The following is a 12,588-nucleotide window of genomic DNA, read 5'->3' as shown; positions in this document are numbered from 1 at the left end:
AACCGGTTCGCGGGAAAAGAATCGAACTTCCCATCACTAGTGTGTGAGAGAAATCGACGGCGATTTGTGCGCCTTCACACTAAAGTTTACAGTACATCAAATAGGTGCGCTGCGTATCCATTGAGATGAACTGAGAAATATCACAGATCGCTTGACGGAGAGTGAAACTCTGAAGCCCTTCTCAGTCAGAGTGTTCGTGAGTGAAAATATATCTGTGCTAAACTTATACTTAGCCTCCAACTCACACACTGTCAACTATTCAACCTGCCGAAGTAGCTATTCGGAGTCACTGTGTTACCCGCCATGAGCAAAATCCACCCGCATTTGACGGGTTGGCGGGTGTTAATGTCAACACCTGTCTATAAAGTATGATCTAAAAATAAATCCAGTAACGACTGAAAAAGTTGTGGAAAAGTCATTAAATTTCTCAAGTCAAAATGCCCTGCAGCCCTGGACATAGGAGGACTAGAGCTAATATTATGAAACTCAGTTATAGCAACTTTTATAATATGAGTTTAATGAGATAGCATTCACCGCATTTATCTAGGTTAATGTAAATTTTTATAGTTTATTATAATCCTTAAAATACCTACTAGTAGCTATGATCTAATGTTAATCTGTTAATTTTGGTTTTAAACCTAGTTTAAAAGTTTAATGTTGGTATTAAACCATATGTTAGTACATGATATAGACCAGCATTAAGTAATGTTAATATATATGTATATATGTATATATATATATATATATATATATATATATATATATATATATATATATATATATATGGATATTTCCTACGCAGAAATAAACTAACGTTAGCTCTTGTCTGAAAGCTCCTTAAACGTTACTTTTGTTTTGTCCGTAAAACAGCTTAAGCACGTACTGCTCGCATCGGCGGTTGCAATAGTGATAGTAATACTTTCAACTTAAAGAAATATTTCCGGAACGAAAGAAAAAAATCTGATGAATCAAAAGCATAGATTAGAAGACACAACATTTCGGGGAAAGAACCGGCTGCACCGCCGTCTGCGCAGAGCAGTTGACAGCTGCTTTGGCGCTGTCAGTTACACAGGAGCATGGCTCAGACCGTCGGTAACTTTTTCTTCTCTCTACTCGATTACAAGACCGAGAAATTTGTCATCGCTAAAAACAAAAAGGTCGGAGTACTGTTCAGACTCTTTCAGCTGGGAGTGATTGGATATCTGATCGGGTAGGTGTCTCGTGCTTTCTCTAAATCACGACGTTGAGGTGAACGAGCGGGCTCTGTCTGTGTTTCGAAGATTGACTCTTTAAAGCACATATTATAATAGGTCATTAAGTGTTGGTTCATGTTAAAATGGTTACTGTAAATGAATTTCAACATACCGAATGTAAGCCGACAGTTAGAGCACCATATCTCGGATGTTATTTATATCAAAGGAAAAACTGAAAGCATTGCAGTGTCCCTGCACTGTTCGACTTGCTGGTGTTCGGTTTGCAAGTTTTGGATATATGCTAAAAAAACTACTTTTTTTATTTTTTTTATTCAGATTAGTATTCTCCATTTAGTCGATAGATTTACCAGAACCAGACAAAAACGTTATACGCATTTTATTTTTTAATTTTCAAATAGTGTTTGGCGTTCTTACACCATGAAAGTGCAACAAAAGCTGCTGGATGTAAGATGACTCGGATTACATGTGCTGTGGCCATATGCTACACACAAAAGCACCAACCTGATTGGCCTATAAAACTGTTTAATAGTTGTCCTTTGCAAGAAATAATGAATCTAGAACTTACAATATCGTCCTTTGGGGTGTGTTGGTTGGCCATATATACTGTAAGACTTGCGATTTATAGGAAATGAGACAGCATTGCTCTCTGTAGCTCACACACAGATCCTCTTCTTTACACTCTAAATAACCAATAAAATGTATTTTTATACTTTCCAAAATCTTAAGTTGTTATTTTTCACACTGTTTATTTACTTTTGCTTGTGCATCTTCTTAAAGGTGGGTTTTTCTTTGGAAGAAAGGATATCAGGAGACTGACGAAGTCATCCAGAGTTCTGTGATCACCAAACTCAAGGGTGTAGATCTCACCAACAGCTCTCAGTTTGGTCTGCATCTATGGGGTGCAGAGGACTATGTCATTCCCCCACATGTAAATACACCCCTTTCTCTTATATTCGCTTTGGAGGAAATATATTTGAAAACCACCTGTTAACGGTCTTTCTCAAAATCTCTGTTTTATATATTTGATAATGGATATTCCTATAAACAGTGACGTGACAAAACTCTTTTGCTTTGAATTAGAACACTGAACATTTAGTTTGTCAGTTTATGTAAATCATGTTAGACAATGAAACATATATTTTCGGTTATTTTAATATTAGTAGTGCTCTAAATTAACAGCTCTCAGCATTTTGATGAAGATTGTTTAGATGGAAGAAGTTTTAAGAAATAAAGATTGAAAAAAAAAGCTTGTTTCTGTCGTGGAAAACAAGCTGAAGTGAGAGCATCATATCTGACAGAAATTTCAGTTTTCTGATCAGTTAATTTGCTGTTTAAAATGTCTTTTGCAAGAACATGTCTTTTATTTTATTTATTTTCACAAACAGGGGGACAGAGTCTTCTTTATTGTGACAAATTATGTAGTGACACCCAACCAGAAACTGGGTTACTGCCCTGAGGTAAGAGAGGTTGTTGTTTTATTTTGTTATTCCCAACACAAATTATGCAAACAAAGATATGAGGCATTTGTGGGAAAGAGCAATACTGTCTCTCAATTAGAAGGCTGTGTTTGTTTAACAGTTTTTGATCTCAGTACATTTTAAAACCACTGAGTTTGTTGTATATGTTTGGTCCATTTTACTTATTTCAGAGTCCTAAAGTGCCAGATGGTTTTTGTACTCATGACAGTGAATGTGTGGAAGGGGAAACTGTCATAGCAGGCCATGGTAAGCACAAAACCTATATGAAATACCAAACCTTTTGTTGTTACAACCATGGCTCGAATTGCGGGGGGATGGCATCCACTGGTGGAAACAAATTACAAAAAGCATCCCTCCTAACCATTACCTTCAGATTAATAATGTTGTGTCTTATTTAAAATTTATTGTGCAATTTAAATGTTAAAGGGGTCAAATTATGCTTTTTAAAAGGTCATTATTTTGTGTATATTTGGCCCCTTTCCATAATCGCGAGCTTCATCTTTTAAAATAAATGTAAAGGCAATTAATAATGTTTTTATTTTGTAACCAGTGCAGTCTTGAGTTGGAAAGAGACTTAATAATAATAATAACCAACTCTTTATTACTTTTGTTATGGCATTCAGTGTATGGAAAATAACCATCATGACAGAAATTCACACATTTATAAACTGTCAGAAGTAAAAAGCTACAATCTGAGACCAGAAACGCAGTAACTGTAAGAGTAAATAATAATTATAATAATGATGAGGATGATAATAATAGTAATAATAACTATGCGCCTGTCTGTAAGGAAGCTTGTAAATTAATTTCTCTATCCAATGCTGTCATGTCACGTGACAAAAGAAAGAAGGATAGGTTAAAGCCTTTTATATGTTGTAAGTAATCTTAAAGATTCCTAAATGCATCTACTTTCGGAAGGCCAAATAAAGTGCCTTTGCTTTCTCCTAGATACACACAGCATCTCACTGACATGGCTGCTTCAACACTAACTGCAGTTACTGAAACCACACCTTCTTTCTTTGTGTGGACATTTGGGCGGCATTATGCAAATATTTCCATATAGTGCCGTAGACATGTGGGGGTGTATTTGAATGAGACGTTTTAGCGGGGTTGTGTTAGAGTCTTAACTTTGATAAAGAATATCTCTTTGAATTTGAGACTAGTCTTTGCAACTTTACAGTTCTTCTTTATGCACCAAGAGCTTGCAACATTCCAAAGAGAAAGAAAAAATTGAAATCGCATCATATGACCCCTTCAAAATTTCAAATTATGATTATTCACGAACTAAATAACAGTGATTGGCCAATCAGAACTAGTTTCTGTAACAAGCTGCCACAAGTTAAAGCAAGTTTCCAACATTTTTTGTGCAAAATGGTTCAAGTGCAACTTTTGAAGTTCTTTAAAAAGAAGACAACAGAAGGTATGATTTTTCCTTGATTAGAATTTAAAGACATTCCCCTGAAATATGTCATTGTGACTGTGAGGGACTGAGATGATAGGAGAGCTGACGAGTATGTCACCAACTTAAACAAAGTATGTCACCAAACAAAAACACAACTTGAGAGTCCAGAAGCATTCACTGCGCGATTAAGTGAATTATAATGCAGTTAGAATGCTCTTATAATTCAAGCAATGAATACCCATGTATGAGTTTTTATGTTTATATTCATTGCACAAGCAATGTATTTTTCTGAATATCAGCACATAAATATGCTAATTATTTTATACAACAGTGTAGAGCAACACAGTGTTTTATTCCTTGAATTAATCTGTTTTTGAATGAATCATGTGAGTCAGTGATTCAACGGTCCATTTACTTGTTTCGTTTCTAGTTGAATCAGCTGTTTTGAGCGAATAGTTTCATTTGAATGATTCAGTAAATCATGGGCCATCTGTGGGCGGTTTTATTGTCATATTTATTTATCCATGATATTCCTAAACCAGCCAAGGTGCCAGCACAGAAACACATTCAGCAAAATATTGTTTAATTAGCAGTATTGGCCAAAAAATTGACAAATTTTGTAATCATGTAAAAATTAGCTATGGGACAAAAGAAACTGACCACACTATCCCCCCCATTTTTTGTTTTTACAATTCGACCACTGTTAACAACTGCATGCCTGAAGTTATATAAAAGAACAACCTTTGTGAAAGTGCAAGATTCTTATTAAAAAAAAGATGTTACATTGTGTTTTACTACGACCCACTGGCATGTTTAAATTACTGAGCCTTAAAGGGACTACATTTTATTGTTGTTTATTCAGGATTGAAGACAGGTCGCTGTATAAACGAAACAAGAACGTGTGAGATTCATGCCTGGTGCCCTGTTGAGCATAGCAGAACACCATCGTAAGAAATTTTTTTTTTACCAATTTCTTTCAATCCATGTTCAGTTGCAGTACATCTACCTCACCTTTTTGCACTATTATACAGTCTCCATGCCTAAATGAAACTATATGAAGAAAAAAAAACATTATTTTTGTACCTGTAATGTTTCAAATGTTGTAACAGGCAGCCATTGCTGGCAAAGGCAGAAAACTTCACAATCTATGTAAAGAACTTCATCAAGTTTCAAAAATTTGCCTTCTCCAAGTAAGTCAAATTAATATTAAGTAAGTCAAAATAAATGTTATCACTTTTTTAAAACCAAATCATTGTTTATACTCATCTGTGCATGATATAACTGAACTAACATGCAATAGTCTTTTTTAAGCTTTTCATTTAGTTTTTTCTACAGCTTAATATTTAGCACGTTATTGCCTTTGCAAAGCACCGTCTGTATTTTAGGTGAAGCGACTATAAAATGCGTAAAACATCTTTACCCCCACAGGATGCTGCTGTTAACACCCTTCCTTGTGAAACCTCCAGGTCATTACAAGAAATTCTAGTTTGTGTGATAACAGACACCCCCTCAGTATCTATTATCATACATAAATGACTTTAGTTTTTCCACTGTCCTTCTTGTCTGGATGTTTTAGATGCTGCAGTGAAACAGGTTTGTTTCTGTGTTAGCACAGGATGTTTGGTTGTCATTTCAGACTCCTGCAGAATGAAAAAGTTCATAGTTCACTCACAAGTGCATAGACAGGATCATTTCTATGGCTTAAATACAGTGTCATCTGGCAAGCTGTTATTTAAAAAACAGTACTATGCTTTTAAATGAGCACACAAACTAATCAAAACTGAGCTGCCATTGCAATATACCAAAAATAAAGTGAAAAACAAATACCAAACAAATGCTATATACAAAAAATTCTCTAAATCTCCCACCATGGAGCAGTGTGAAAGAGCAGACTCGCTTGCTTATGTTGGGATACTGATGGCACAGCATGATAGCACAAGCTGCTCTGAATACCTCTCACTTACTCATCTCTATTTATACCAGCTCATCATGTGGTGCATGAACTGAGATTTATAAACTTGCTATCCTGTGCCTTGCCTGTTCCACTGACAGAGTGACAGTTGTTCCTCTGTCCTTACTGGCATGATCTCTGCAAAGTCATCACATTGTAGATCATGCAAATGGTAGGAACCATTTCAGATACTGCTTCTAATTTTTTTCTCCCTCACTTTAAGATCGAACCTCCTGCCTACCACCAACAGCACTTATCTGAAAATGTGCAGATATGATAAGGACCATCATCCCTATTGTCCCATCTTTGGTGTGGGAGATGTGATTAACTGGACTGGACACAGTTTCCAGGATTTGGCAACAAAGGCAAGTGCTTCAAACGACAAAGCAAGTTAAAACGAAGTCTCCATCACTGTAAACACACAGGTAGTTGATGTTCAAGCAGCAGCTCAATGTAAGTGAAAGTGAAAGTTGTGACATTTGCCAAGTATGGTAACCCATACTCGGAGTTGTTGCTCTGCATTTAACCCAACCCAACCACAAGAACAATTTTTTACCAGAAAAGTGACCTGTGAAGCATCAGTTATGGATTGAAAATTCTAAACAAGTTTGCACTGTATGCCAGTATTTCCAAGCAAAAGTGTGTACTTGCACTAAAATGAATACACTATTTAATACGAATGTATTATTTATTTATGCTATCATGCTAAACAATAAACTTTAATGACTTAGATTGGAAAAATGAATTGCCAGAACTGCAAAGGAATATCATGATGCCCTATATTTAATGCAGAGGGTAATTTTATTAACTGATATCCTTGTTTTCTATACACACACAGGGTGGTTCAATTGCAGTTGGAATCGAATGGAATTGTGATTTGGATAAAGATGAATCTCAATGTAACCCTGAATATAGCTTCACACGCTTAGATTCCTTTAAAAATTCCAAGAACTCTGCCATTTCGGGATACAACTTCAGGTATTGCTCTGATTTATTGATTTTATCTCATAAAACAAGGTTCTGTAAGTGATTCAGTTGTTTTGCTAACTTTGCTAACCGCACATGATTTCTTAAAAACTCCACTCAATAAAACATGCCAGCAAAGCTGAATGTAATAAAAATGATTCATTGACAAAGAGCATTTTGGAGTTCCTAGTTTTTTTTAATCATTTTATTTATTACTATAAAATTACTTAAACCTTTATTTTTTGCTTTTGTTAAAAGCAATTAGATTTTTTTAAATAGTATCATTACATTGGGGGACATGTTTCTCTCTTTATCCAGATTTGCTCGATACTACAATGATGCAGCAGGTCAAACCTATCGCAATCTATTTAAAGTGTATGGCATTCGCTTTGATATATTAGTTAATGGAAAGGTAAGAAATACAAATTTTCCTTAAAATTCTTAAAGATTCCTCTGATTAGGGTTATGGTGACATTATAAAAATATGGTGTTCATCTGTTTTTAGGCTGGGAGATTCAGTATCATTCCTACAGTGATCAGCATTGGCTCTGGGCTTGCTTTAATGGGTGCTGTGAGTATATAAGCTAGTTACAGATGTTGTCGCTTATAACTGAAGTATAAAAGGCACAAAAGGCAAGACAAGTTTATTTATATAGCACATTTCGTACACAATGGTAATTCAAAGTGCTTTACATAAAAGAAAGTAAAATAATCATGAAGAAAAATAATAACAAAAATAAAACAAGCAATTTTAAAACTTTTAAAATGATTAAAACATTTACTTAAAATTAATTTAAAAACAGTTAGAAAATGATTTTACATAAAAAAAACAGTGAAAATATAGTGCAATCAGTTCGGACATAGCACAGTGCTCATTCAATAAATGCACAGCTAAACAGATGGGTTTTGAGTCTAGATTTAAATGTGACTAGTGTTTTAGCACATCTGATCTCTTCTGGAAGCTGATTCCAACTGCGGGTAGCATAGTAACTAAAGGCGGACTCCCCTTGTTTTGTGTGAACCCTTGGTATTTCTAACTGATTCGATCCTAGTGATCTGAGTGGTCTGTTAGGCTTATATTCAGTGAACATATCTGCAATATATTTCGGTCCTAGGTCATTTAGTGACTTATATACGAGTAAAAGTACTTTAAAATCAATCATCCCAAATGTAACTGGAAGCCAGTGTAAGGACCTGAGGACTGGTGTGATATGCTCAGATTTTCTGGTTCTAGTCAGAATCCTGGCAGCAGCGTTTTGGAAGAGCTGCAGCTGTCTAATGGTCTTCTTGGGAAGGCCGGTGAGGAGCCCATTACAATAGTCCACCCTGCTGGTGATAAAGGCATGAACTAGTTTCTCCAAGTCTTGGCTGGAAACAAAACATCTAAATCTTGCAATGTTTTTTAAATGATAGTATGCTGATTTAGTTACTGCTTTGACATGAATACTGAAACTAAGTTCTGTCTCCAGAATCGCACCAAGATTCCTGACTTGATTTTTAGTTGTTTGACCCCTGTAGTCATTTAGTCATTTGGAGATAAGCTCAGGACGACAATGACACAGAAGCAATTGATTGCACTCTCCCTGTTTACCATTGAATTTAGAACATACCGTCTACAGCCACGAGAGGGCGCTCTATGCTGCTCAGTGCTCCTATAGTCTACACTGAAAACATAGAGCACCCTCTCGCGGCTGTAGACGGTAATGTTTTCTCTTGGTTCTAAATAAATGCAACTTATAGTCCAGTGCGACTTATATATGTTTTTTCCTTGTCATGACGTATTTTTGGACTGATGCGACTTATGCTTAGGTGCGACTTATAGTCCGAAAAATATGGTAGTTGGACAAGTTAATAAATTACATTTAAGAAATCACCTTAATTATGTCTTAAAAGGGGGGGGGGGGCTTTTGAGGTACACTGTCTTAATATGGCCCTGATAATAGCCTCTCCCTTCCAAGTAGAGTACCATCCCAGAAAGCCTGACCCAGTTTTCCAGTCTCTCTAGTAGTATGTTATGATCGACAGTGTCAAATGCAGCACTGAGATCTAGCAATACCAGCACCGATATTTTGCCAGAGTCACAATTTAAGCGAATATCATTTATTATCTTAATGAGTGCTGTCTCTGTGCTGTGATGCAGTCGAAAACCAGATTGAAAATTGTTCAGGTATCCATTTGAGTTTAAGTATTTGTTCATCTGATTATAAACTACCTTTTCTATAATTTTGCCTATAAAAGGAAGATTAGATATTGGTCTAAAATTGCTCAAAATGGTCTTATCAAGATTGCTCTTTTTCAGGAGGGGCTTAACAACTGCAGTTTTTAGGGAGTTTGGAAATGTCCCAGAAAGAAGTGAGGCATTCACCACTTCTAAAAGATCTGCTTCTAATCAGTTAAGCACACTTTTGAAAAAAGATCTGGGAAGTGTGTCAAGACAGCAGGTTGATGATTTTAGGTGCTGCACTATGTCTTTCAGAATTTTGCTATCATTTGTTTCAAAAATAGACATAGTATATTTTTGATATTGTGGCCGAATCTGTCTGACCTCTGCATTACTTGAGGATGTGCTAATCGCCTTCCTGATATTGATGATCTTCTCAGAAAAGAAGGAAGCAAACTCATTGCATTTGCTGTTTGATAGCATTTCACTGGGAATCTGACTTGGGGGGTTTGTCAGTCTCTCAACAGTGGCAAAAAGAGTATGAGTGTTATTTAAGTTACTGTTTATAAGGTTTGAGAAGAAATTCTGTCTATCTGTGGCTAGTTTCACTTTAAAAGCCTGAAGGCTGTCTTTATAGATGCTATAGTGAATTTCAAGTTTCGTCTTCCGCCACATCCGCTCGGCTTTTCTGTATTGTCTTTTCATAGTCTGAACTGCTGTTCATCTTCTCCAAACTGATTTCTGTCTGTTTGTTTTCTTACTGACTATTATTGGAGCAATATCATCAATAACATTCTTAACTTTTGAGTTGAAGGAATCAAGGAGAATATCAACAGAGTCTGCAGAATTGCTTGGTGTTAAAGATATAGCCTCCATAATGAGTACACATGTGTGTTCTCGTTTATGCATCTCCTTCTGACAGAGACAGATCTAGATTCAGTGGTAGCAGAGATCAAAATATCAAAGAAAATACAGAAGTGATCAGATAGTGCTATGTCCTTAATAACAATGGATGAAATGTTTAGACGCCTACTGATGATTAAGTCTAGAGTGTGTCCAACCCGGTGTGTGGGTCCATGCACGTGTTGAATCAGGTCAAAAGTGTTTAGAACCGTTACCATTTCTTTTGTAGTTTTGTTTTCTGCATTATCTATGTGAATATTAAAATCCCCTGCAATTGCAAAACAGTCAAATTCTGAGGAAATTATTGATAACATTTCTGTGACCTCTTCAACAAATGCTGGAGAGTATTTTGGAGGCCTGTAAATAATAATAAACAGAATGCGTGGAGCACCTTTCAGCACAATCTTTAGATATTCAAAAGACAAGTACTGGCCAAATGACACTTGCTTGCATTGATAGACATCTTTAAATAGAGCAGCTACACCTCCACCTCTCCTAACAGTCCTGCAGACACTCATGTAAGTGAAGTTAGGAGGGGCTAACTTTCTGAGATTCTTGTGTGATTGGTGTTCGTCTCGTTCCACAGGGGGTTTTTGTCTGTGACATGATTCTTCTTTACATGATGAACAAAAGCTCCTTATACCGAGAGACAAAATTTGAGGCAGTCACAAAGTAAGCGTGTGTCTTGTCTTCTTAAAAAGATTTACCTGAAAGATTCTAAAGATGCAGTGGATTATTATATACGATTTCCCCCCACAGAAAGCAATCTGGAAAGCAGAGAGAGAGAAAGCATGTGAGACACCACTGTCATCATCACCAAGATGGGCGGCACAAGAGAGAGGAGAAACAGGGAACAGAGGTGCAGCCATTGACATCAGTGTCATGTCAGCCCAATAACAACCCAGAGAAACAGATCCAGCCCATAGGCTCAGCACTCAAAACCCACAGTTCTGAGAGAAGGCCACAGGGCACAGTGTCATTCAGGACTCAGCATGCTACCGAAAAACAGACCATTTCTCCCGTTTCCACCCTGAGAACACCACGCAACCAGTAGAGGATTTTTTGATGCTGAATCCCATTGGATTTACTGTGAATGTATGAAAGGAGGTATTATAGCGGGTCTATGCTTAGTCATACCAAGGAGGAATACTGCCAGTGGTGTTATGTTCTCCTAGTGTTTTAAATGGCATGGAAGTTTTTGTTACAAAGTATTTGAAATAAGATAAATATAAATGATTTAATAAATATGGCCTGACATCAAAAATTTTCAAATCAAGGTTGAATAAATGTTAACATATTTGACAAAAATGCTTGGGTCATTGTATTACTTTCATCTTGAGTAAATGTGAAAAGAGTACAACAAAGATGCAAACTGTGACTTGGACTCGAGTTGCACTAAAGTTGCATAAATAAAGACTTGGTACTTGACTTGAACTCGTGAACAGCTGACTCGTGACTCATGAGACTCGTAAAAAAAGCAAGTAATTTGGTAAGGGCAGTACCGCTGCTCTCTATACGCAACGTATGCAATTTGTTTAGGGAACCAACTCCCAGGAAGGACCATCTCAGTTGCTCGGATGCAAAAAAAACAATACATAACATCTAAACATGAACATATATATTAGGGATGTAATGATTCACTCGACTCACAATTCGATTCATGATTTTGATTTTACTATTCGATTCAATTTCTTTTTTTTTTTTTACAACTTAGAAATTAAACGGTGTCCTTTTATTATTGCTTGGACAAAATGCTTGCATATTATTGCTCTTTTGTTGGTTTTGATTGTTTCTATTTTCCTAATTTGTAAGTTGCTTTGGATAAAAGCGTCTGCTAAATGACAAAATTTAAATATAATGTAAATGTAAATAACAAAACTAAATTGACATTTTAAAACAAGCCTCAAATCAAATAAATAAGTAACACAAATAAATTAAATATCTTCATATAAACAAACTAAGGTTTTGTCTGTGCTCTTTCCATTTAAAATGTAAAGGTGATCACTGCATATTAATCATGATCCAAACAAAGATGCTAAATACATTCAAAATTAGCAGTTCCCTTTCGAGGCGGGAACTCAACATTAAGTTCATTCCAGTTCTGTGTGACCTGCCTGGGATTCTCACACGGACCACACGTGCGCCCACTGTGCCGAGCTGCCAGTGCGCGCCCTCAGAGCCAGAGTGGCTCGGAAAACAGCGGGAATGAGGCCCACTGCCGCCAGCGAGCCGCTGGTGGGCCCTCCCCCGCCCGAAGACGAGTTGACGTCGGCGTGGTGGGCGATAGCTTCCGCCCCGCGAACTTCGTCCTCTTCGGAGCTGGCGAGGAAAACGACTCCATGTCGCTTTCGACGTCGGAAAAGGTTTGGACCTCTCAGTAAAGAGGGATCGCCCCGACCAAGAGGGCCCTGCAGACCTCCAGGGGGAGCTCGTCAGGGTCTTCGGAAAGGCCGTCACAGAGCTGGGTCTTGCTTGCAACGCACCTGACGAGCCTGTGAAAGGTAACTGGACTC

At 36.9% G+C, this 12,588-nt stretch overlaps 1 protein-coding gene across 1 annotated transcript; it reads left to right on the top strand.

Moving 5' to 3' along the window:
- Nucleotides 1-856: 856 nt before the first annotated feature.
- LOC132141077 (P2X purinoceptor 5-like) lies at nucleotides 857-11,373 on the top strand. Its single transcript, XM_059550271.1, has 12 exons — nucleotides 857-1,210; nucleotides 1,992-2,142; nucleotides 2,600-2,671; nucleotides 2,863-2,938; nucleotides 4,957-5,041; nucleotides 5,204-5,284; nucleotides 6,269-6,410; nucleotides 6,884-7,023; nucleotides 7,330-7,423; nucleotides 7,517-7,582; nucleotides 10,662-10,747; nucleotides 10,835-11,373. The coding sequence occupies exons 1-12, from the start codon at nucleotides 1,077-1,079 to the stop codon at nucleotides 11,127-11,129; spliced, it is 1,422 nt and encodes a 473-aa protein (XP_059406254.1). The 5' UTR covers nucleotides 857-1,076; the 3' UTR covers nucleotides 11,130-11,373.
- Nucleotides 11,374-12,588: the final 1,215 nt, after the last annotated feature.

This window comes from Carassius carassius, chromosome 5, assembly GCF_963082965.1.
Source record: "Carassius carassius chromosome 5, fCarCar2.1, whole genome shotgun sequence".
Lineage (NCBI taxonomy): Eukaryota > Metazoa > Chordata > Actinopteri > Cypriniformes > Cyprinidae > Carassius > Carassius carassius.
The sequence above is the reverse complement of the archived record's forward strand: the minus strand, read 5'-3'. Positions and strand labels throughout refer to the sequence as shown.